Source organism: Eutrigla gurnardus (assembly GCF_963514095.1).
Source record: "Eutrigla gurnardus genome assembly, chromosome: 18".
Taxonomy (NCBI): Eukaryota; Metazoa; Chordata; class Actinopteri; order Perciformes; family Triglidae; genus Eutrigla; species Eutrigla gurnardus.
In genome coordinates, this window is record NC_139929.1 from 14,069,805 (window position 1) to 14,092,321 (window position 22,517).

At 42.8% G+C, this 22,517-nt stretch overlaps 3 protein-coding genes across 6 annotated transcripts in view; all 3 read left to right on the forward strand.

The window, feature by feature from the left end:
* The window catches only part of ccny (cyclin Y), a 36,612-nt gene extending 26,450 nt beyond the window's left edge, over window positions 1-10,162 (forward strand). For all 4 annotated transcript variants that reach the window (XM_084034056.1, XM_084034058.1, XM_084034057.1 and 1 more), the window contains 3 exons: window positions 2,565-2,731; window positions 4,722-4,884; window positions 5,887-10,162. In XM_084034056.1, coding sequence (XP_083890182.1) covers window positions 2,565-2,731; window positions 4,722-4,884; window positions 5,887-6,003 — 447 coding nt within the window. In that variant the 3' untranslated portion in view covers window positions 6,004-10,162. The remainder of the gene's footprint in view (window positions 1-2,564; window positions 2,732-4,721; window positions 4,885-5,886) is intronic.
* A 3,500-nt stretch (window positions 10,163-13,662) lies between these two features.
* Window positions 13,663-16,794, forward strand: gjd4 (gap junction protein delta 4). The gene is made up of 2 exons (XM_084033425.1): window positions 13,663-13,990; window positions 14,159-16,794. Exons 1-2 carry the CDS (start codon window positions 13,927-13,929, stop codon window positions 15,346-15,348), a joined length of 1,254 nt encoding a protein of 417 aa, XP_083889551.1. The 5' UTR covers window positions 13,663-13,926; the 3' UTR covers window positions 15,349-16,794.
* A 1,238-nt stretch (window positions 16,795-18,032) lies between these two features.
* Window positions 18,033-22,076, forward strand: LOC311028609 (cytochrome P450 2F2-like). The gene is made up of 11 exons (XM_084033273.1): window positions 18,033-18,264; window positions 18,610-18,769; window positions 19,590-19,742; window positions 19,831-19,991; window positions 20,247-20,315; window positions 20,415-20,519; window positions 20,606-20,744; window positions 20,869-20,954; window positions 21,075-21,176; window positions 21,628-21,769; window positions 21,839-22,076. Exons 1-11 carry the CDS (start codon window positions 18,103-18,105, stop codon window positions 22,024-22,026), a joined length of 1,467 nt encoding a protein of 488 aa, XP_083889399.1. The 5' UTR covers window positions 18,033-18,102; the 3' UTR covers window positions 22,027-22,076.
* The last annotated feature ends 441 nt before the right edge of the window (window positions 22,077-22,517 follow it).

Here is a 22,517-nt window from a genome sequence, read left to right on the forward strand (position 1 = left end):
CACACACACTGACAAATGGCCTGCTTCTTCCACCCCCAGAGTAAAGTCTGGCATGCTGTCAGTAATTGAATAGGGCTGCTGGCTGGTGGTTATGCGGTTAGCTTAGCTGATACTGCTAACTTTAGCCTTCCTTTCCCAGTCATCACATCATCGGAGAGGAAAGGGAAGGTTTCTCTAAGCGATGGAGATGACAGAGACTCTTCTTCTGTTCCATCCCGGAAGCCATTTCCAGGGGTCAAAGGTCTAGGGATGGGACCGTATAAGATTTGCTCTGAGATCAGGGTTAAAAAAAACTCACAATAAGTTGATCATGGTGAATTTTTTCGGGGTAATCATAAATATTGTTGTGACTTGAAAGCTGTCGAGCTCGCTTAACTGATACTAGTATGTTTTTGTGCCATTTCAAGCATATTTTGACAATTATAGGGATAATATTGTGAATTGCAATTCTTTTGGCCAGGATAATCATGACATTTTCATATCGTTGCACAGAAACTTAAAGTTTATATCAGTTTAGAAACATTAAGTATACTTGCAAACTCCCACATGAGACTGATATGTTCAATTACTGCTGCCTTTTAATCTACCCTTTCTTAACTAAGGAACTAGTAAAGTGGTCAAATCAATCCCTCCCTTTTACTGAGTGAACCATACACTTTAACTCAAGTGCTTCATGCTTTGGCTGCCCAATGTTATGAATAATAGATGTGACGTGAGGCAGAGCAGGGTTATTTTAAAAAACAACAGAACACAACCCTAAAAGTAACTTGAATATGAAAACAGTATGCTATTTTCTTATTACAGCATTTAGACCAGTTAGAACATCCTCTGTTTCAGAAATGACCCTGTTCCTCAGTTAGTTAGGTTTTGAGTTGCATGGAAACCAGTTTCTCTGTTTTGTACCAAAAACCTCATCTGTGACATCCGCCCCAGAAAGAAATAATTTAGTTTAATGCGGTTTCACATTGGCTCTGCATTCTTTGTTTTGCTTGTTTGTGTAGTTTCCTCTCTGTGCTGTTGCATTCATATCACTCAGCATGTGGTGTGGCTCTCATTTCATGCAGGCTTTCTCCAATGTTTGCGGTCCGTCGTCAGATGAGTGTATATGCGGTGTCTGTTAGCAGGCTCTGGGCCACAACACAGATAGGTTAGCACTGCCCGCAGGCACAAGGACCAGCCCAGCATGACTTGTCCAATTAGCCACCTGTGCTGTGCTAGTGGGCAAGTCAAACCAGGCGGCAAAATAGGATGAAAGTATATATTTTTTTTCTCAACCTCTCTCTTTGCCTCTCTATTTGCCCAAACCACAAGGTGCTATTTTATGTCCAGTAATTAGAGGGGAATACTCACCATCTAACAGATGGCCGACAGTCTTCCAGAATTCTGTTGGGGTTTTTGAGTCGCATAATACTGACAATTCTGCTGCCACAGTGCACATCCAGACAGCATTACAATAACTTGAAAGCACAGTATATTTCACACTGCCATAAAAAATACAGCATCTCTGCAGACCCAATTTTTTTTGTATGTGTCAAACTTGTCATCTGAGAGCACAGATTTTAAAGCTGTAACTGGTCTGGATTCTGTTGAGCTTGCAGTCCATTTTATTTCTGGAAATAAAATATGTAGTCCCTACTCAGCTGGGGGAACATTCTGTTACACAAATTAGATTCATTGCTTGTATTAAATCATATCTGATGCAAACTTTAGCAAATTACTAAATGACGTTCTGAACATTTAAGTTCTGCCATAAGTACTACAAATCCAAAAAATAGAAATAATGTAGTAGACAGAAGTATACTGAAGTCAAATATTTATTAAAATGACTAAAAAGTTCAAAAAATGAGCATGTGTTACATAGTGTCTGTTTAATACAATAAATATCAGAATAGTATACTATTATAGTGTAATAATACTCAAAGGAAGACATGTATTGTATTATTTGGAAGTACGTAGAGGGAGATCCGTGAGCTTTCATGAGAAAACTGTTATATTATAGCTTCCATTAGCAAGCTAGACATTTAGTCGTTTCCATGCAACAGATCACTGCAGCCACCTGACAACAGCTTTCTAACAAAACGATGATCAATGGAACCAGAAGAATCAGCGTCTGTATTGTACAAGTATCCCAACATGCAAGGAACAGGTGCCTGCAGGCTCAGTATGCCTTGTGATCTGTCGACTGTGGGAACTCTGGCTTGCAAAGAAGAGACGGGAATGGAAGTGGGGAGAGAGGCAGAGAGATGATGAGTGTGTGGATCCACACGGATATTTTAATGAGCAAGCTCCAGGGAAGCTGGATTCCATCAGCTTCTGACATTTTGCTATCGTGGTTTTTACCTGGTGGAGCAGTAGGCAGGAGACTGCAGAACAGTACAGCAGCAAACTAACCCTGCATGTAGATGTAGACACTCAGAGGGCAGAGGCTAATTAAACACAGTCAGGACATGCTAATGACATAAGGGTCAATACAAGCCTCTGTTATATGTTCATCATGTGTTCAAAGAGGTGAACAATCTGAATATTTCCTGAGATATTTACATATTTACATCTCTTTGTCCAAGGTGTATTTGGAGAGGCTCCTGACTTACGCTGAGATCGACATTAGTCCTGCCAACTGGAAGCGTATCGTGCTCGGAGCCATCCTTCTGGCGTCTAAGGTGTGGGACGACCAGGCGGTCTGGAACGTCGACTACTGCCAAATTCTCAAGGATATCACTGTGGAGGACATGTGAGTTGCTGCATACACACCCAGAATATTGCATTTTATCGATTATGAAGGTAGTCACAATACGTGCGCAGAAATGCAATGCACACACAACGGAAAGGCCTACATACAGTTAGTCTCAATGTTACCAGCTGCCAGCTGCTACTAACATACATGAGCCTCGTTGACAGTACTTTGTGTCTGAAGTGTCTCATTGTTAAGCAGTTTAATTTCTGGTTGCATAACAGTAAGGTTTAGCATGAAATGTGTTAAAGAGATTTCAGTTTTGGTGTTATGAAGGTGGCAGGAGATGCATTTTATTACTTCTACATACACATACACAGCCTTGATAGCCAATTTTTCATTTCCGTTGCATAATCTGTTGAGAGCAAAACTGCAACCAGTGAATATTTCGTCATAGTCTCTATACACTATAAGATTAATCCATTTATTGTTTCAGCTTTCCTTCAAACGTGCTGTTGACCCACAGCCACTGTAACTGCTGTACCTGTTTCCATACTGAGAATAGTCTGTTTGTGAGGTCAGCCGGGGTTCAAGAGGTGGTCAGAGTCACATGTATGGCTATCTGGACATGCTTAGGGCGACCTCTGCCCAGCTTGTCTGACACCCTGTCCTGGCTCTTGGCTTGGCCCCAAAAAAAGCGGCGATACAGTCGGTTGGCCCAGTTAAATACAACCCTGCCTAAAGTATTCACGCCCTGGATATGGGCCTGTAAAACCGTGCACTGGTTGAACTGTGGTGCTGTCAGCTTATATCAGTACTCTTTCTTTTAGAAATGAAGTAAATCCTCATGCTATCATGTCACCGAGCTTAAACCGGGCTGGTTTATTAGACGCATGGCTTTTAATGGATGTCATCCTCCATTAGAAATTAAATTAACATTCCGTGTGTAAGACAGGGCAGAAGCATCTTCCATCACGCTGTCCTGTAAACCACATCTGCCTTAAATCCACAGGAATCTTGGCCGGATTATTCTGAGGGGGAACACGATGCCGTAGACATGTTGCCACTGCTGCCACCTCTGACCTCTGCTACGTGCACACTCCTCTGCACCAGAGGCTCTATATTCTTGTCCTTGGGCTCAGATTTTACGGAGCAATGACTCAATCCACCTGTTTGTGACTCTCTCGTATCGAGTTGTGTGAGAGGAGCCCAGCACGTGGTTCTGCTATGGGCTCCCATACGGCAATTTACCAGACGTTGACTCAGTGCTTGACCGGAGATTTCCTCAGAAGACCAATTTTAGTCTTTTCGAATCCACACTCGGCAACACAGCCGACTGAATCCCCCTTTCCACGCCCAACAGGCACAAGATTGGCATGAAATAGCTGTAGGGGAGTCTGGGAAGAATCGTCATGAGTGGAGAAACACAAAAAGAAACGGATGAGAATAGCTGAATGGTTGCCACGGCGAGATAAAAAAGAGGCAGCGTTATTAGGCAGTTGGGCTACAGTAGAGTCTAAATTTAGCTCGTGTGTTGCTGCATGCCTGTAAATGTGTGTGGGTGGGGAACAAAGGCTAGGAAGAAGAGATGGATAGTGCTTCTTACGCAGGTTACAATGCAGAAGGAATCGTCCGTGTCTGAAGATAAATAGATGAAAGCGTCTGTCAGCGCGCTGCAGAAGGATTCACAGAGCTGTGCAGCGTGAGGCAATGCATGACAATGGCATTTTCAGGATGTGGGATTCATATTCTTTCTTACACATAATGCTCATATCCCTTTGCTCAAATATCACTCTTCTTCAGTAAGAGGAAAGGCTTATGTTTGGTGGGTGTACTGGGGATTTACTTGGTGTATGTGCACATGTGAAAATAACACCCGCCGTCTGTGTGAGGTGATGCATTAACCTCTCTCTAGTCCCTCCTCTTCTGTTCATAATTAAAGTATTTATTTCCTTACAGACAATTGAATTTCAACTTAATTTCGATCTCTGCTAGCTCTGGTTACTAGTTATATATCTGATCCTCTCGCCCATTCTCTCTCTGACATAAGGAACGAGCTGGAGCGTCAGTTTCTGGAGCTGCTGCAGTTCAACATCAACGTGCCATCCAGCGTCTACGCCAAGTATTACTTTGACCTGCGCTCCCTGGCCGAGGCCAACAACCTCAGCTTCCCCCTGGAACCCCTCAGCAGGGACAAGGCCCAGAAACTAGAGGTGAGTGGAACACATGCAAGAAACTTAAAACGCATTTTGATTTCGGGTTGTGCAGAAAATAATGAATCTGAAAAGTCTGAATGCCTTTTATTGTGGCCCGAGGATGTGGAATACAATGAACGGGAGGCCATCCGGCTAATTAGTGTTTTTAAGTGCCTCAATGAGACGCACGTGCACACAAATCACAGCCTGTAGATCATCAGCCGGGTGAAGGACAGGATGTGCGACTGTGTTGCTGTGTAATTAGCTTCCCTGCCTCAACATATGCGTCTCCCTCTCTAGCCCTCTGCCTTGCTGCAGTACACTTTTAAAGCACCCCTGGTGATAAATTGCCTTTGCACAGCAGACATTTTGGCATATCGCCACAGGATAAGCACAGGTGTAGTTAATAACAGTATTAATGACTGCATTCCATTTAGTTTGGCATGGTGCCGGGCTGGTACTTAATGGATCGGAGGGATTTGTTAATGTCATGAATCCATCGGGGCGTTTCCTGCTATGACAAGTTAAAATGTCTGCTGTGGGAAAGGTGCATTTATTTGCTTTTGTTGTTGGAGTAACGTGCTAAAGAAGCTCCACAGTTACTTGATGGGCCGATGACAATGATAACAGGCTACGGTGTCCCCCTCTGACAGGTGCAACAAAACAAACAAGAGAGTGAGGTAGATACGTTACGCCTGTTGGACTATGGACGTGTGGATGGATGCTAATTATGACAATAATATATATATATATATATATATTAAATTAGTGTGTTCCGGTTGTTTAGGTCCACACAGTCTGGGGAAAAAAAGACAAAGACAACTAAAGACATTTTTTTTCTTTTAAAGGGAAGGCTGTTAGCTCCAAAATAAAAATCTGGTTAAATCTCTTTTTGAAAAGCTCACGAAAACCATCAGGAATGCTTCAAGCAATTGATCTCATTTTACCAAACCAAAATAAATGAGTGAGTGAACCTTCCACCTCACCATCTCTATCTCTCTTGTTATTTCCGTTTTTCAGGCCATCTCACGGTTGTGTGACAACATATACAAGGACTTGAGGAAGCACGCAAAGAAGCGGTCAGTCAGCGCAGACAACCTGGCGGTGGTGCGGTGGTGTCCCGCCATCATTTCCTAACACTGGCCGACTGCAGCACGGAGATATAGACATACTGTCAGACATGCTGTACTGTATTTCAGGCAAACAAGGTGGGCAGCAGTCCTGTGGATCAGTACACACACATACACACACACACACACATTCTCTCGCACTTTCACGAGGGCGATTGCACCCTCTCTGGTTGTACATAAGAGAAGCTCCACTGGCTGCCTGCACTGATCCAAACAGAGCCGAGCTCAACCAAACTGAAGCGTGCGAGTGAAAGTTGTTGGGATGAAGACCTCGACTGCAGAAGAAGAGGCCAAACAGAAATACAGCTGGCAATATATATATGAGAGACTGCGTGAAGTTGGGAAAAGCTTAAGGCGGGAAAAAAAGAAACGGGCGACAGCAACAACAGCGCTCCATAATTCCCTCTGAGGCTCTACTCGCTTGTACCCTTGATTGAGGGAGACCGTGTACATTCCTTTCATTTTTAATCTTCTGGTTCAGTCACTTTCTTAGCTGAAGCATGGGACGTATTTTTTTTTTTTTTTCCTCCAACAGGCACATTTAAGAATTTTGAAATGCTCAATTCCTCTATTAGTTTCACTGTTCTTTTGCATCCCCAGAAACCTCTGCTAGCCGATCCAAGCGTACACAAAAGGAAAGACATGTACTTTTCCACTGTCACCTTGACTACATATCATCGTATTCTTTCACATTCTAGCCATTTAACCGCAGTTCTCATTCCGAGAGCTAACATTGCTAAAGCGAGTCAGTGTTTAGCTCAGGGGCGCTCCGACAGGACCGGAGAATTCAGCGTGTGCTTTCACAGCCAAGGCCATCCAGCCAACATCCAGACACACCTATTCACTTAAAGCAATATTGCTGCATTGCTTTGTTGTTGATGGAGCGTGCATACTCTGGAGGAGACTCACTGGATCCAGACGTGAGACATACTGTAGAGCTTGTCTTGTACTTAATTCACTGCCATTGTCCGGACCTGTGGTGCCTGTAATAAGCTAGTTAAACACTTCTCCCCCTTTCTACTGGAGGAACAGAACAAATAACTGAAGTATTTTCTTTTTCTTTAACATTTTGTATGGTTCTTCCAGCTTACAAAGAAAACAGCACAAATGGAATAGTGACATTTAGGAGCCACCAAATGCATGATTTTTCAGGGTTGTTTTGTGTTGTTCCGTTGAGGACCCAAATGACAGAAAAAGCATTGAGTGACGATTCAAACACTGCTACTCACAACACAAATGATAGATTGTATACGTTTTGCTAAATTGTCTCTGTACAGTGTAAATACAGCGCCGGTGTGCAAAATCCATAGACTGGGCTCGTATTGTAAAAACAAAAAAACGAATACTTATATTGGATCAGTTTTTACCGTACACGAGGGGGATGGTAAATATGTTGGATGTTCCTTTGACAAATCAAGTAAAGGTAAAAGTATTACGATTTAAATGGGAGACACCACTTAAGAGTTTTTGTGTTTTCTTGTTACGATGTTTTCACACTGCAGAAAATGCCACGTTTTTATGTGTTACATACTGTATATGGTATATAAATCATAAGAGACAATTCAGGCTTATTTTGTTATTTGTTGTCATTTTTTTAAAGATTTTTTTTTATCCCCATTCTGTGAAAGTATTGCCATGATGCTTGTTTCTTTTGGAGCCCTGTAACAAAATGTAGTAGTCAAGAAGTAGAAAAATGCAGTAACTGAATACATCAATAAATAGTGTTGTTAATTAAATCATTTAAACTGAGTATAAAAATAGCTATAAAGATTTAAAGTGTTCCTTCAGCCTCCATTCTTTGGTAAAAAAGCAGAACACGTTTTTATTTTTTTCTGTTTTCCCTTCAGTCAGTTGAAGTTAATTTATTTTTCTCTCCTTTATCTTTCACTACTGTAGCTCATTTAATTTTTTGGTCTTGGCACACTTTTAATCATTTATCTATTCCCTATTTTCCTGAAGCAACATTTCCTTTTCCTCACATTTTACATTTTCAAAGTTTTAGAGACGTCTCTTTGATAACAGCGGTCGATGGAGAAAATGCTTTTTTATTTTGCAGTACTGGGATTTCTTTTCAATTGTCGCACTGATCTTAAACATGCACACGCACACCCTGGAGCAGTCACATGCCCTAATGTAAAACCAGTAGATGTACATGAATACATTAAATGTGGGCCAAGGCCATACATGTGAGGGCTGGTAATCTTTTGGCTCAGGGAGAGTAGTGAATGAATCACCTCACTACAACCAGGTGTGTGTGGCACTGATTGGCTTGATTAAGCTCAGGTGTGGGGAGCCTTCATAGACCCTGAGTCTCCAGTGCTCTGTGCTGACTCATTATCTCACCATGAGAGGCAGTGAGAGGTTCTCCCTGTTGTCAGTGGTCTTTGTGTGGATCTCTTGTCGGTTTCCCAGTGAATACTAGTGGTCCTGGAGAGTTTGTTGATCCTCCAGCCCTTTTGTTTATCAGAGGTCTCCCAGTCTGCCTTTGTCTTTCAGTTTTGTCTTTTCTGGGTCTCTTTTTTTTCAGCTTTCCTACTTATCGCTATTGTGATTTTGTGGTTATCCTTTTGGGATAACTTAAAGACACCCCTGGGTCTGCACATGTGTTCCCTACCCCCCCTTTCCTGACAAAACAATTGGAAAATTAAGGAGATGGAAAAATAAGTTGAAATTTAATTGCCTCTTTAAAATAATGGTGAAAGATAATAAATTAAGTTTTGGAAGTTAAAACTAAAGCTTTGCATATATATTTTTTAATTTAGATAAAAACTATTATTTATTGATGTATTCAATTGTAACTTTGACTTTCTTATAACTTTGTCCAATGTTTCGTCATGTTTTGGTGCTTCAGTTTCTTGCATTTGCTCAAAACGGATGTTTTTTTTCATGAAACAAAATCACTTGATTTGCTCTTTTCTTGAATCAGAAATAGGAAAATGTACAGTGATGTATGAGAGGGTAAACCTATGAAATCATTGGGTTTCATTGGTTTAATTATTGACACCTGAATGGGTTGATAAAAGTGTGAAGTCATGCTTTCATTCCATAAACTTGATAATAGTGGTTGTTTGCCTTCTGATCAACTGGACTCACATTTACCTTCACTCCGTGGACAGTAAACGTATAATATCACGATATAACCCTGGGCACAAAAATAGTTTATTTAATGCATTTTTCTTCATAACACAAAAAGGTCAGACGAAGGTCTAAATTCAAACGTGACACCGGTGTGCACCCGTCGTCAAGCCTCGGGCTTATTGTGCATTTCATTGGAAACTTCCACGTCTGTGATTTGGGTTCAGTTGTTGGGCGAGCTACCGGAGACTCAGACAGGGAGACGTCTAGCCGTGAGCAGCAGGCGTGAGAAGGGACAGAACCGAACCAAAGTCGTGGAGAAATGAAGGACCATCCTGTCGAACGTGTTGCTCTGACCCAGCTTGCACATGAAGTATGAATAAATTAAAAAAAACAAAAGTAGGTGGGTTGGGACTTCTGCATGGTGCTGGATGAGTGGAAAAATAAAGTGCAAAATGTGTCTTTAGGAAAGTAATGTTACTGGAGTGGCTGTTAGAGGTATTCAACGATTGTATATCCTATTTATTGTGTGTGTGCGTAGAGCCTGGACCAGTGTGGTCTCCACCTAGAAGTGAGTAAGGGTTGATGCCATGTGGTCAATGATGAGTCCTGAGGTGAAAGGATCTACTCCAAGCAAAGACCTGGGCCTGTGGCGTCCTGTCGGCTGGTTTCTCCGTCTGTGTCATAGCCTTGTGCACTGAACTCTACCTCTGCATAGAGTTTTACTTTTCCTCTTGATTTTTTTTCTTCCTCTCTTTGATGAATATTTTCTCATTTTCAGCTTTGATCATGATGATTCCCCGCGCTAACATCCGTCGACTGCTGTAGCTTTTTTTCTTTCTTTCTTTCAGTGATTGATATTTTCAACATGTGGTGCTGTATTCTGTTGTTACCGTTGTTGTTCTTGTCAGTGGATTATTTTCTTCTCGGTGAGTCAGTCATTCCATTCCTTTGCCAAACTCAGATCTCCCTCTCTGTTCTCTCTTTTTCTCTTTGCTTTCGACTATGATTTAAAGAACATGCTCTCAATTCTTCTCTTCTGAAGCAATGTTTAGTAAAACCTGTGCAAGAATTAAACTTTAAACCCTTGCAATAAACCCAGCGTCTGTCTCTTGTTGTATCTAAAGGATCGATCGGCCCGATGAACAAACCTGCTCAAACCCATCATTCACAAGGGCTTTCCACGCTGCTATTTCAATATGTAATCTATTGTACAACTGATGTGACTGGGGAAGGATTCCTCTGTCAGAAAGAATCATTTAAATGGCTTAGAGCAAGCGTTATTATGGAGATTACACTGTCATATTGTCACTGAGGGACACATTTAAACCTCTGTGCTAGCCTTCATTTGCATTTCAATCGCTGCTCTGGTAATTGCTATACAAGTCAATTTGAACGCTGTGAAGAGGTGCTGTAAACTTAGAAATGAGATTAAGGTAAGAGATGCTAAACATGCAGGATGCTAGAATTTTTGAAAATATTTTGGAGTGAGTAACATTGATAAGAGATTTTAATGATTTGTCCTATCATGCGTCTGTAAATACCCTTCTTGTTAATTTTTCTTCTTTTCCATGCCTTACAAACAGACTTTAAGGTGTTTCTGCAAAGCCCATGATGGTGTTAGGGTTCTCCCTTTGCTTGAGGACTTTCAGGCATTTTGAGCATTTTATGCTCGTTTTCTGTAAGTCTGCATTTCTCCAGACTTTGCCTGAGGGAAATACCCACAAATCATGAGTGTTCAGATATATTACAGCTACCCAGAAACGTTAACATTAAGGATTTAAGATGTTGCTTATTGAAGCTGTTTTTGACAAAAACTAGTTACTTGACACTCAATCTTGATAGTAAAACATAAGCACATAAAACTTAAATATAAAACAAAAACCAACAATTTTTTTGGTTCATGAAAGTAGCATGATATGTCAAGTGCTGCTCCATTTGTATTCATGTCATTTCAAGTCTCCGCAGCCTCTCACACTCAACCATTTACCAGGTGACGTCAGTAAAGTCCCTGAGTTTTTCTTTTTTTTTTTAAGTTAATGGGCCACATACAGCCCAATTTCATCTCAGGTGGGCCAGACAAGTGCAGCCATTTGCGACCTATAAATGACAAAACCTCCATTTTTTTCTCTCTTTTAGTGTGAAAAATTAAAGTACATTTTGAAAAACTGCTAATCCATTAACAAAGCAGCCTGATATATCAGCTATGACTAAAAACACACTGCTGTTTCCTGAAAACCTGCCAACTATACATTAATCTTCCCTGTTGTCCTGCAAGTTATTTTATTGATCGCCATGAGTGTGATAGCAGCGCTGACTATTCTATTATTTGAGCACTGAAAGGTGCAGTGAACACACCAAGTATGCTAGCTTCCCATTTAACGCCGTGAAGAAAAAACTGGACCATGCTACTGCTGCTCTCCAAAAACATGGCATTCCTGCAGCACTCTATTCACTCCTTTTTAGCTCTGTGTTGGTCCCCACATCTTACTTCTTTTCTTATATCCTTTGTTCATGAATTTGATCATGAATTCGACAGAACTTCATGAAGAGAACATTGTGAAAGGGACCATCGGTTTCTCCTTCTGCATCATCATGTTTAATCACATCAGTCTTCATGTGCCGTGGTGCAGTTTGTTGGCTTATGAAATTCTTCTGAAATTGTGTTGGGATGTTTGTTGTCACACCTGTGCATTGATAAGAGATGGGCTTTTTAGGCCCAACACGCTGCTAATAGGAAAATGGGCAACAGCTGTGGGATCAGGTGGCTGATCAGGTAATGAGTGAGGCGGGAAATCAGCCAAGTAGCAGCTGCTGCATAGGTGGGGACTGGAAACGGATAGTTAGTATTCATGCAGTGGCAATTTTTGTTGATATTACCAATATGGCCTCAAACACAGCCATGAAGGGCATTCACGCTCTAATTCACGGGAATCTGTGAGCCGAAAGGCAGATATTATTATATTATATATTCCTCCCTGATAATAAACAAAGCTCATATGCAACCACTATTACATTTGTTTTAATTGAATGCACCTTTCATCTGATAAAATCACCAAAATCATCACCAGAGACAAACTATTATAAACTATTATAAACATTAAGTATGTTGAAGGAGAGCCAATATGTAAGAACAAAAATCATGTATATGATAATGATTCTGAGAATCTTTTTGGAGAAAGCTTCACATTGGGATCATAATTACTGGGAATATAAAACGTCTTAGTGTTGTTGCAGGTCGTCTGCTCAATCAGTAGCATTGAAACCAGGTGTGCTCATTAGCCTAGCATGAACTGGGCACTTCCAAGTAGCCGAGGGACGGGTTTAAGCCTCGACAATGTTTGCTGTCATAAAGTTGGTGTGCTTATGTGTGAGTGTCTGTGTGCTTAAAGCCAACTTTACATGCTGCTATCACTGTGACTAAGTATCCTAAATTAGCCATGTATTGGTTATTGTGTATTTTTGGAATGGTTGCACCTGTTCAGCCCACCCTGAGCTCACAGAGCAGGTGGTATGTTCCAGTTTAAATGAGGCTGAGGATGCAACAGCGGCAGCCACTCTTTAGATGGAGGGAGCATTGGATGTGTGTTACATTTTGAGGTTTTACTTAGGACTTTTTTACTTTGTTTTGTTTTTAACCGATAGCCTGTCATTAGTTAGGGAATAAAACGCACGTGTTCATCACCTCTTTCAAACTTCCTCAATGCCGCACAACATCTACCACCCTTTATATGCCATGTCAGCGATGCAGTGCCCATGTAAATGAACTGCAGGTGTAACTTGTTGTCTTATCAAGTTGAAAGTTCAATTTTACACACTGTTTATTTCCTTATATATGAGTCCTTATATATTTTCCCAATCGTAGCTTTGTCATTGGTTGAATATGGGCAGTGTGGAGGAGCCATGGATGCGCTAATGACCATTGATCATTGTGATTATGGGCCAGGCCAACTGTCTGCAGCCATGTGACCCACCAGAGACCTTTTCCATGAACCAGAGTTGATGCAGCATGAGCACCAAGGGAACTCATGTCCACTGTAAAATAATTTTATCTGAGATCGGCCATGTGACGAACATTTATTGATGATTATTTTAAGTTTAGACTTAATTGTATTTCATTAAAAAATGTGGACAGTGTAAATCTGGTTCCTTTATGATATATGAACTCCCGTATTTCAGATTAATAATGAAATTGTTTTATTTCATACCTATATTAAAGGACTATACAGTAGGTCCTTATCAGTCATAAACTGGCATCCACTGTAGGAAAATACAGTTTGCAACCTACCGACCTTTCATGGCAGCTGCATATCTACATGCTATGTTGATTCATCACTGGAAGATGCAGCAGTAACTGCTTATTGAGCAGAATGTTTGCACACGTTTGACATTTTGCTTGAGCACTTAATACAGCAATTTAGAGTGAGTAAACGCGGAGGCTTGTTTCCCTCCTGTAAGGACGACCGGCGGCACCAAAATATCTCTGCAATGCCAGGACGGCGACGTGCCTTTGGAAGTGTGTTAAGAATAGAACCACAATGGGGCTCGCTCCCGTCTTCTGTTGTCTGAGGACAGACTGTTGTCTGCAGAGGACAGAGGAGGAGGTAAGAGTATTGACGTAGGTCTTCGGAGATTTGGGGGACTCAAATGGATCATGTTGGATTTTACTCCCCGGGAAGCTGGCACATATTCCCTCTAGGAGAAAGAGAGAGCGAGTCAGACTGCTGAGGAGATTGTGTGTCCGTCAACCTGGAGGTTATTGTGCTACTGGAAGCCACTGTGCCCCTTGGTAGGGAGGGAAGGGGAGAAGTGGCCTGGAACTAGAAGATTTTGGAGGGCCTTGAACACAGCAAGCATGGCGGGTTCAAGTGCCTCCGAGGTCATCTTTATCTCTATAAATCACAACATAACTTTTATGGGTGAGTTGACTCCACTGACACATTAACATGGTTCTGTATTCTGTTTGTGTGCAATACAATATGTTGGCTTTACTACAGAAATGTCAAACAGGCATTCGCAAGATTTGCCTTCATACTCGATTCTTTGTCAAATCAGCACATTCTCATCGCAATGTGGTTATTTTTCAGGGAAGGTGTGGTTCATGGTGATGATCTTCCTCCGTGTCCTGATCCTCCTCTTTGCTGGATACCCTCTGTACCAGGATGAGCAGGAGCGATTCGTATGCAACACCATTCAGCCCGGCTGTGCCAACGTCTGCTATGATCTATTTTCTCCCATCTCTCTCTTCCGCTTCTGGCTGGTGCAGCTCCTCACCTTGTGTCTCCCCTACATCATCTTCGTCATCTACGTGGTCCACAAGGTCTCGAATGGCCTCACCTTGGACCTGAACTCCTCGGGGCACGCCAGAGCCTCGCTGTTCAGCAAGACGTCTGCAAACAAGATGCCTCTGGTGGCTGAGCGCGGGCGGGCCCGGTTCTTCACGGGAGCCTACATCCTCCATCTGTTGTTCAGGACGTTGCTGGAGGCAGGGTTCGGGGCCGCTCACTACTATCTGTTTGGTTTCTACATCCCCAGGAGGTTCCTGTGCCAGCATCCACCGTGCACTACCCAGGTGGACTGCTACATCTCCAGGCCCACTGAGAAGACGGTGATGCTCAACCTCATGCTCGGCGTGGCCGCACTGTCCCTTCTCCTAAACGTGTTGGATTTCATCTGCGCCATCAAGCGCTCTGTGAGGCAGAAGTGCAGGAGGAAGATGATGGCAGAGAAGATTTATGAGGAAGAGCAGTGCTTCCTTTCAGGCAGGGGAGCCTCCAGAGGAGTAGACCCAAACGCCTCCCTGACTCAGCAGGATCTAGAAGCAGAGGCTGGCCACACAGGGAGTTTCCGGAAGAGGCGAGGAAGCAAGGGCTCCTGTGGAGTTGGAGCGCTCGCTTTAGGTCAGGAACCACCCTGCTCTCTTCCACACACTCCAGGTCATCCAGGCTGCAACACCAATGGGAACAACGGCTACTCTGTTTCCCAAGATGAAGCCCCGGAGAGGAACGGCAGCGAGGTGGCTCTCTGCCCCCCAGAGCCCATAGGGACCCCCAGATCCATCCGTGTTAGCAAACGCAGCCGACTCAAACCGCCACCTCCTCCCAGACGGGACATCGGGTCATCCCCCGGGAAGCCAGCAGGGCCCTTCGGGGACGTTTCCACAGCAACGGCAATTTGTACCAGAAGAGTGGGACCGTATACACTAGTCGAGCTGGGTAGCGGCGCAGAGCTGCAGACTAATGATGACGGGCAAGAAAAAAGATCAGAGTGGGTGTGAGAGCTGGATTGCTTTATTTCCAGGTTATTTTTGAAGGATGGGACAAATAGGTTTGGGAGCAATATGCAAAACAGACCGAGATAACCCGAGGCCTACACAGTGGCAACAACTGTTGGAGCTGACATCCTGCCATGTTCTCCACCTCCTTTTTCAGATGCCGTGTGAGGAGAATCACCAATGAGACACCTTTAGGCTCACGAGGCATAATCATCATGGCTGTGATTTCATCACGCCTTCAGATCTCGTCGCCTCTGAGGAGCACACGCTGAGCGATGCGAGGCGACAAGAAGTCCTGAACTCTCTCTCAACAAAACAAGTGGAGAATGACAGGACCCTCTAGCCTTGAGCAAACCTCAACCTTGAGGACAATCTAAAATAGAGCAGCGCACCTGTTTCTACCCTTGTTGTCTTTTACCCCCACACTGTCCATAAACAAAGACGAGCCTTGACCTGCCGCACACTTACAACCCCACCCCGAACTCTATATGATACCACCAGCTCTTTTGTGTTAGGGTCACTGAGGTTAAAGGACATGGGTAGCCTCCAGGATGGTGCTTGGGTGACCTTTTGGAATAAGGGGGTCAAGCCCAAATGGAAGACAATAATCTTGCTAAGACGGTGTTATCGGACTCATACAATGGAATAGGATTCCTCTGTCCTGAGTGAAGGACGCCATGAAGGACCCTAAAGCCGACGTTGGCTCACAAAGCAATTATGTCCCCCCCATAGGGGCTCTGTATTTATGGAGACAGCTTGTCACTCTATTTCAGGGCCTTGCGAAGCTTAGGAGGAATACAAGCCTTAACATACACGGCCACTAGAAATAGAGTCACGGCGGATCTCTGCAAAGGAGCAGTGTTGCCTGTTGCCCTTCAGGATATCTGCCGTGGTGGCTTTGGTTTCACCTTGATCAAAGCTCTGATTAATGTGGCTCCTGCTGAGACACCCGTCAGTCACAGACGGTATACTGTGAATAGTGGGGCTTCTGTAATGTTTAATTAACTTGTTTCTTGGCTGAAATGTTTCTCTTGAAATGTCTGGGTGACTCAATACAGATGATGGTGAGGAGGCTCCCGCGGTAAATCATCCCAGCTGCACCTGCAGCTCTATGGCTGAGGGGCGGGTCTCTGTGTAAACGGATAGCTCTTGATCTTCCTTCCTCTTTTGGTCTCTTTGAAGATGACAACAAAAGCTCCCCAGCGCCATGTCTCACCTATCTAGTGAGGGCTGCACCCCGACCGTCATCAAGGTGACCACAGGGAGGTTTTCATGAGACCACAGCAGGGTGCCCCACCTCCAGCTAGCACCCAGTGGACTCAGTTACACTTGTGTTTACTGCTTTTTTTTGTTGTTATATATACAAATATACACATATTGAGCACATTGAATTCCTTTTTATATATTGCCATTTATTTTTTATTTAAAACCAACAGTGCCTCACTGTTATTTCAGGTCCTATTCCAATAAAATGTTTCTAGTGTGAAACCTCATATGTAAAGATTGCTTCTTCATAAAGTGAACATTCTTTGATAGTTTGTTTGATCTCTTATGTTTCTATGTGTGGTGTCACATTTCCAAGCACTTTATTGTAACTGCTCATTTGATCACATCCATTTTGCTGCAGTCATGCTGCCCTCTGGTGACGCAAACTGTGAAATGCTGCCGTATATTAAACCCAGCACTCTCTCGTTGTGATGATAGATTTGATTGATATTTTTACCTTCCTAAAGCTTTTTGGTCTCTTAGAGAAATCTGTTAAAGTCACATTTTTTGTTGTTTTGTCCCATGAACATTATTGAAGTGGCCCCTACTGAAGAGAAGAAGCTAGTGTCGGTTAAAGTTTGTTACCTCACAATGAGCCGTATATGTCTATGTAGAGAACACGTACTCTTCACCATGTCCACCATGGTTTTACGTTACCTGATGGCAACTGTAAATGGTAAATAAAAATGTAGTTCTGTAGTTCTCTGACACGCTTGGAAAGGGAGGGGTGTTCCGTTGCATGCAGTTTGCAACCTCTACATTAGATGGCACTAAAAGCTCCTTTAATTTGCTCTGTTAAGCAGCGATTCTTTCCTTTTGTTCACGTCAGGCCATGCTGATTAATAATATCCTGTAAATGTGTGAGCTCGAGAGGCCGTACACTCGGACAGTGTACGATAAGCCCCAGCATGCAGGAGAGCTTTTAGGGTGATAAAAGCTGTTTGCAGACACACTGGTCAGACTGCTAAAGGGCTCCAGGCAATAATGAGCCATGGGCCCCTGTGTCCTGTCTTGTGTTTCGAGTCACTATTAACCTTTTTCAATATTTAACCCCAATCTTTGCCCATAATCTTAACTAAGTCCTTGAATCCTTAAACACTAACCACCTAATACATTCATATAAGTATAAGCACCGTTTAAGATTTATTTGAGTGCTTGTCTGGGAAGGCAGGCAAGAATGTGGATTATTTGTGTTTTTCCCCCTTACTGCCCGGTTTAGTAGCAGCACTCTTTGCTGGGGTCAGCCCGTAGCAATCATGATAACAGTGAAATGCTGGCTGTGTGCAGGTTGCTGCATGTTAAAATGGAATGCTGCCAGGTGTGCCCCATGGGGCTGATCGCGCTGGCTGACAACTTGCTCTATGCTGTGTCTTTGCACATATCACAACTGTTTAGATCTCATTTACATTGAAGCAGCAGGAGGAAGAGGCAGGGCTCCTTTCAAGCCAGTCACACAGCTCGCCTCTTCACAGCAGCTGAATCCATTCCACTATGTTTATTTCTCTCATCCTACTATGGATCTGCAGTTTCCTCTTAATTCTCTGCCTCAAATGTCAGAGACCCAAAAACTTTCCTCCAGGGCCTCCTCCGTTACCGATCCTGGGGAACCTGCTGAACCTCAGCCTGGACAACCCCATTAAGGACTTTGAGAGGGTATGTTGCTTATCGTAGTTATTCTGCTGATCCTCATCCACACATTCATACCTTGAAGACGTGCAGACACGGAGTACGAAGTGTGTAAGCAGCTCTGTGGCTGACTAAAATGCTAGTTACTAATCCGGCTAAGATTGTTTTCACAGACAAACACACGTGTGAAAGCACCGTTGGATATGTGGTTTATTTTTAGTAAATCTTCCTCGATGTTTTCATGTGACTGTTTATTGAACTAAATCTGGCCGTTCGCTGTTGAATAGTGAAATAGATTAGCCATGTGAATACACTTAGTAGCACTCATATCCATGGGTGTAATTTAAAAGCATCTCTATTGCACTTCCCTAGCTGAGGAAGCGCTACGGAAACGTCTACAGTCTCTTCATTGGACACAAACCAGCTGTAGTCCTCAATGGGGTGGAGGCCATGAAGGAGGCCATGGTGACCAAAGGTGCTGATTTTGCTGGGCGACCCCAAGACATTTTTGTCCGTGACCTCACTAAGAACGGTAGGACAGAGTATGTTTAATATCACTTACAGAGGATTATGCTTTTCTGCTTCTTCCCTTCACTTTAGTGTATTATATCTATGTATTGTAGTTTATTTTGTTCATGTAAAAAGTATCAAAAGGGAGTTACTCTCCTGCCCAGAAACTCTGCTCCTGAAGTAATTCAAACGTAAATTGGTGATGTCATCAAGTAAGGAATTAGCATAATATCTCCCCAACAGGTAGTTTGTCCCGCCCACAAACAAAGCTAGTGAGAGTGGAGCTGAGCGAGTCTTCACGTTGAGGAGAGGCTGTTTTCTGTTGTGTCGACGTAAATTATAACCAATTATATTCCAAAGGAAGAACAAGTGATTCCTCAACAGCACAACTCTAATCTGGTTATGGTTACAGGCGGGACATTTCTGACGTACTAAGACAACGAGTGGGCTAACTGACCAATCACAGCAGACGGGAGGGCTTTTTGAGGAGGAGGGAGGGGCAGGAGGTCATACAGAGTGTTTCAGAGTTCAAGAGCTGCAGCTGCACAGGATGGGAAAAATAAATAGTGTTTTGAGATTTAAAGCATGTTAACATGTTCTAGTAGGAACCTGAAATAAAAGTATGCACGCGAAAAGGAGCAGAGTAAGTCTTATAAGTGAGACAATGTAGCCTGTTTGCTTTAGACGGATACTGTTGTGTAACCCGACTTGGCTGTTTTTTACTCCATATGAGCATTTAGCATCTTGTGATTGAAATTTGAGGCTGCTGTTCAGCAAAAGACAAAAAGACATGAAAATACTCTTCCAAAGCATCGTGTGTCCCTATCCCCCACGCAAAACAGGAATGATTCTGGCAGACTACGGCCCCAGTTGGAAGGAGCATCGTCGCTTCGCTCTGATGACCTTGAGGAATTTCGGTCTGGGGAAGCAGTCCATGGAGCAGAGGATTCTAGGGGAGATACAATACACTGTGGAAACGCTGGAAAGGAGCATTGGTATGTGTGGGTGCACTCCATGTGACCTTTTATACGGTGTCAGCATGAAGTGACCCTGCTGTGTTGTCATCGTTAACGTCTGTCACAGGCACGACGATGAGTCCTCAACTCATGTTTCATAACGCGGCGTCCAACATCATCTGCAAGGTTCTGTTTGGTACGCGGTGCGACTACGAGGACGACTTCATTAAAGTGGTTGTTGGGTGCTTTAAAGAAAACTCCAAGATAGCGAATGGACCCTGGGCTATGGTGAGTCACATAACTTCAGCTCAGAAATCTCTCAGAAAAGATCTAAATGAGGTAACTCTGATACTTTCTTGCAGTGTAAAAAACGTTTAAAAAGCCAAACAAATGGACGTCTATGACAGAACTGTACAAAAACACAAAACTGTAAAGATTATCCAGCTTCTGAATAGTTATATTTGTCTGTAGTGAATGTTCAAATATTAAACACTTTCCTTTGCAGTGTTAAACTGAATGCACCTTCACAATCTTTCCTTCCAGCTGTATGACTTTTTCCCCATGATCCGTAACCTGCCACTGCCCTTCAGAAAGGGTTTTAGGAACATTGAGGTGGGCACATATTTATTATTCCCTCTATTTATTTTCACAATCCTATCTACACTGTCTTTTTTTGGGGGAGTCACCAAAGTCTTCTTTCTCATTTCTCAGACCTGTAAGAAACTCATAACTCGTCGGATCACCGAGCACAAAGACACCAGGGTCTCTGGTCAACCACGAGACTTTCTTGACTGCTACCTGGAGGAACTGGATAAGGTGTGTGTCACGTCACAATAAATTATATTTATAAAATGTAATTTTAAACAAGAGCTCCAGAAACATTCTTCTTCTTCTCCTTCCAGAGAGGCGATAATGGCTCGTCATTCTGTGAGGATTGCCTCGTGATGTTTGTTCTGGATCTTCACTTTGCTGGGACTGACACCACGTCCAACACCCTGCTCACCGGCTTCCTCTACCTCCTCACCTACCCACATATACAAGGTCCGTACGGACACTGGGCTTTCAGTCATTTAGTCAGTCAGTCAGTCAGTCAGTCTATCTGTGATATTTTTAAAATGTGGTGTATTGTTCTGTGTTTTTATTTATCCTCCATTGCCTCCATCAGAGCGATGTCAGCAGGAAATAGACCAAGTGTTGGAAAAGAAGGATCATGCCAGTTATGAGGACAGACACAACATGCCTTACATGCAGGTACATTGCCACACACCTGTATAGTCTTGTTTTGCTATGTAATTTGCAGACACATGTCTGAGTAGCATGTTTGGCAGTGTACTAGACAAGCGTATGTGTTTTGCGATATTTCTCCTCCAGGCTGTGATCCATGAAGTCCAAAGGTTGGCCAACACTGTCCCACTCAGCGTCTACCACTGTACAACAAGTGACACCAGGCTCATGGGATATTTCTTACCTCGGGTAGGACTGATGAGGGTTTCCTGGCGATGCCTTTTGATTGCTGATATGTAGTCGCAAACAAAACTGAAAGCAAAGTGATTTTAAATGGCTGATCAACGTGAGGATTTGCTGCTTTTCTGTGTTTCATGTCATTGTAAACAGAATATTTGAGGGTTTTTGACTGCTTGTTTGACATAAAGAGATATTTGAAGACGCCACCTTTTGGTTCTAGGAAATTCTGATGGTTATTTTATACTGTTTTTGTCATCAAGGCGTTTAAAAGAATGGAATATAAAAGAGAATATGAAAACAAATAATTCAAGAAAAGAAGAAAATAAAATGAGAAAAATGTAAGGATCTAGTAGAAATTGATCACGTTCACAACAGAAATGGATTGTCTCTGTTTGTAAAGAATCCCACATATCACTAACTTGTCTATAAAGGAAGGGCATTAAAAATATTTTCTCCTCAGGGAACACTGATCATCCAAAACCTGAGCTCGGTGCTGAACGAGGAGGAACAGTGGAAGTTCCCTCATGAATTCAACCCTGAAAACTTCCTGAATGACCAGGGAGAGTTTGTTAAGCCAGAGGCCTTCATGCCCTTCTCTGCAGGTAAGACAGACCACCTGTCATCTTCTACTGTAAGACATGTACGCGGCTCACTGACTGGAAACGTCTCAGGTCCTCGTGTGTGTCTCGGAGAGGGTCTGGCCCGCATGGAGCTCTTCCTCATCATGGTGACTCTGCTGAGGAAGTTCAAGTTCATCTGGCCTGAGGATGCAGGACAGCCGGACTACACCCCTGTCTTCGGGATCACTATGTCTCCTCAACCTTACAGCATGAGGGTCCAGCTCAGGGCCACAGAGTAGAAAACCACCAGTCACACAGAAGAAGATGCAATATATATATATATATATATATATATATATATATATATATTGTCAATATATTGTCAATTTGCAGCTGTGAGAGGATATCTAGTTAATGGCTCCCTCATGTGGACATAATTTGCTATTGCGTTTAATAAAGTTTTATTTCTGGAGTTTTACAAGAGGCGAAGGGAACAGGCAGCTAAATGTGAAGGGATGTATACAGTATGGGGTTATACTGAAGATGAAATGTATATTTTAAATCAATGTTGATATCTCGGCTGAACATCATTAAACCATTCAGAGAGTTTGATGCACAGTTCAGGCCTGTGACCATTACATGCTACCACTTTACAGCCTAGTCATAAATGTGTGTCCTCAATCACCATATTACTATTATTATTATGTGACTTTCAGCATATTTTTAATATGATGTGTTTAAAATGTAAAAATGCAGTATTGTTGTTCTGAAATTTTACCTCCTGACACTA

What these genes read in the sequence shown, in the direction of transcription:
- gjd4 (XM_084033425.1), top strand. Translation starts at nt 13,927, where the DNA reads ATGGCGGGTTCAAGTGCCTCCGAGGTCATCTTTATCTCTATAAATCAC. An exon ending in TCACAACATAACTTTTATGG is followed by an intron (nt 13,991 to 14,158) that starts GTGAGTTGACTC and finishes GTTATTTTTCAG; the next exon opens with GGAAGGTGTGGTTCATGGTG.
- LOC311028609 (XM_084033273.1), top strand. Translation starts at nt 18,103, where the DNA reads ATGTTTATTTCTCTCATCCTACTATGGATCTGCAGTTTCCTCTTAATT. An exon ending in CCGTGACCTCACTAAGAACG is followed by an intron (nt 18,770 to 19,589) that starts GTAGGACAGAGT and finishes CACGCAAAACAG; the next exon opens with GAATGATTCTGGCAGACTAC. An exon ending in ACAACATGCCTTACATGCAG is followed by an intron (nt 20,955 to 21,074) that starts GTACATTGCCAC and finishes TTTCTCCTCCAG; the next exon opens with GCTGTGATCCATGAAGTCCA.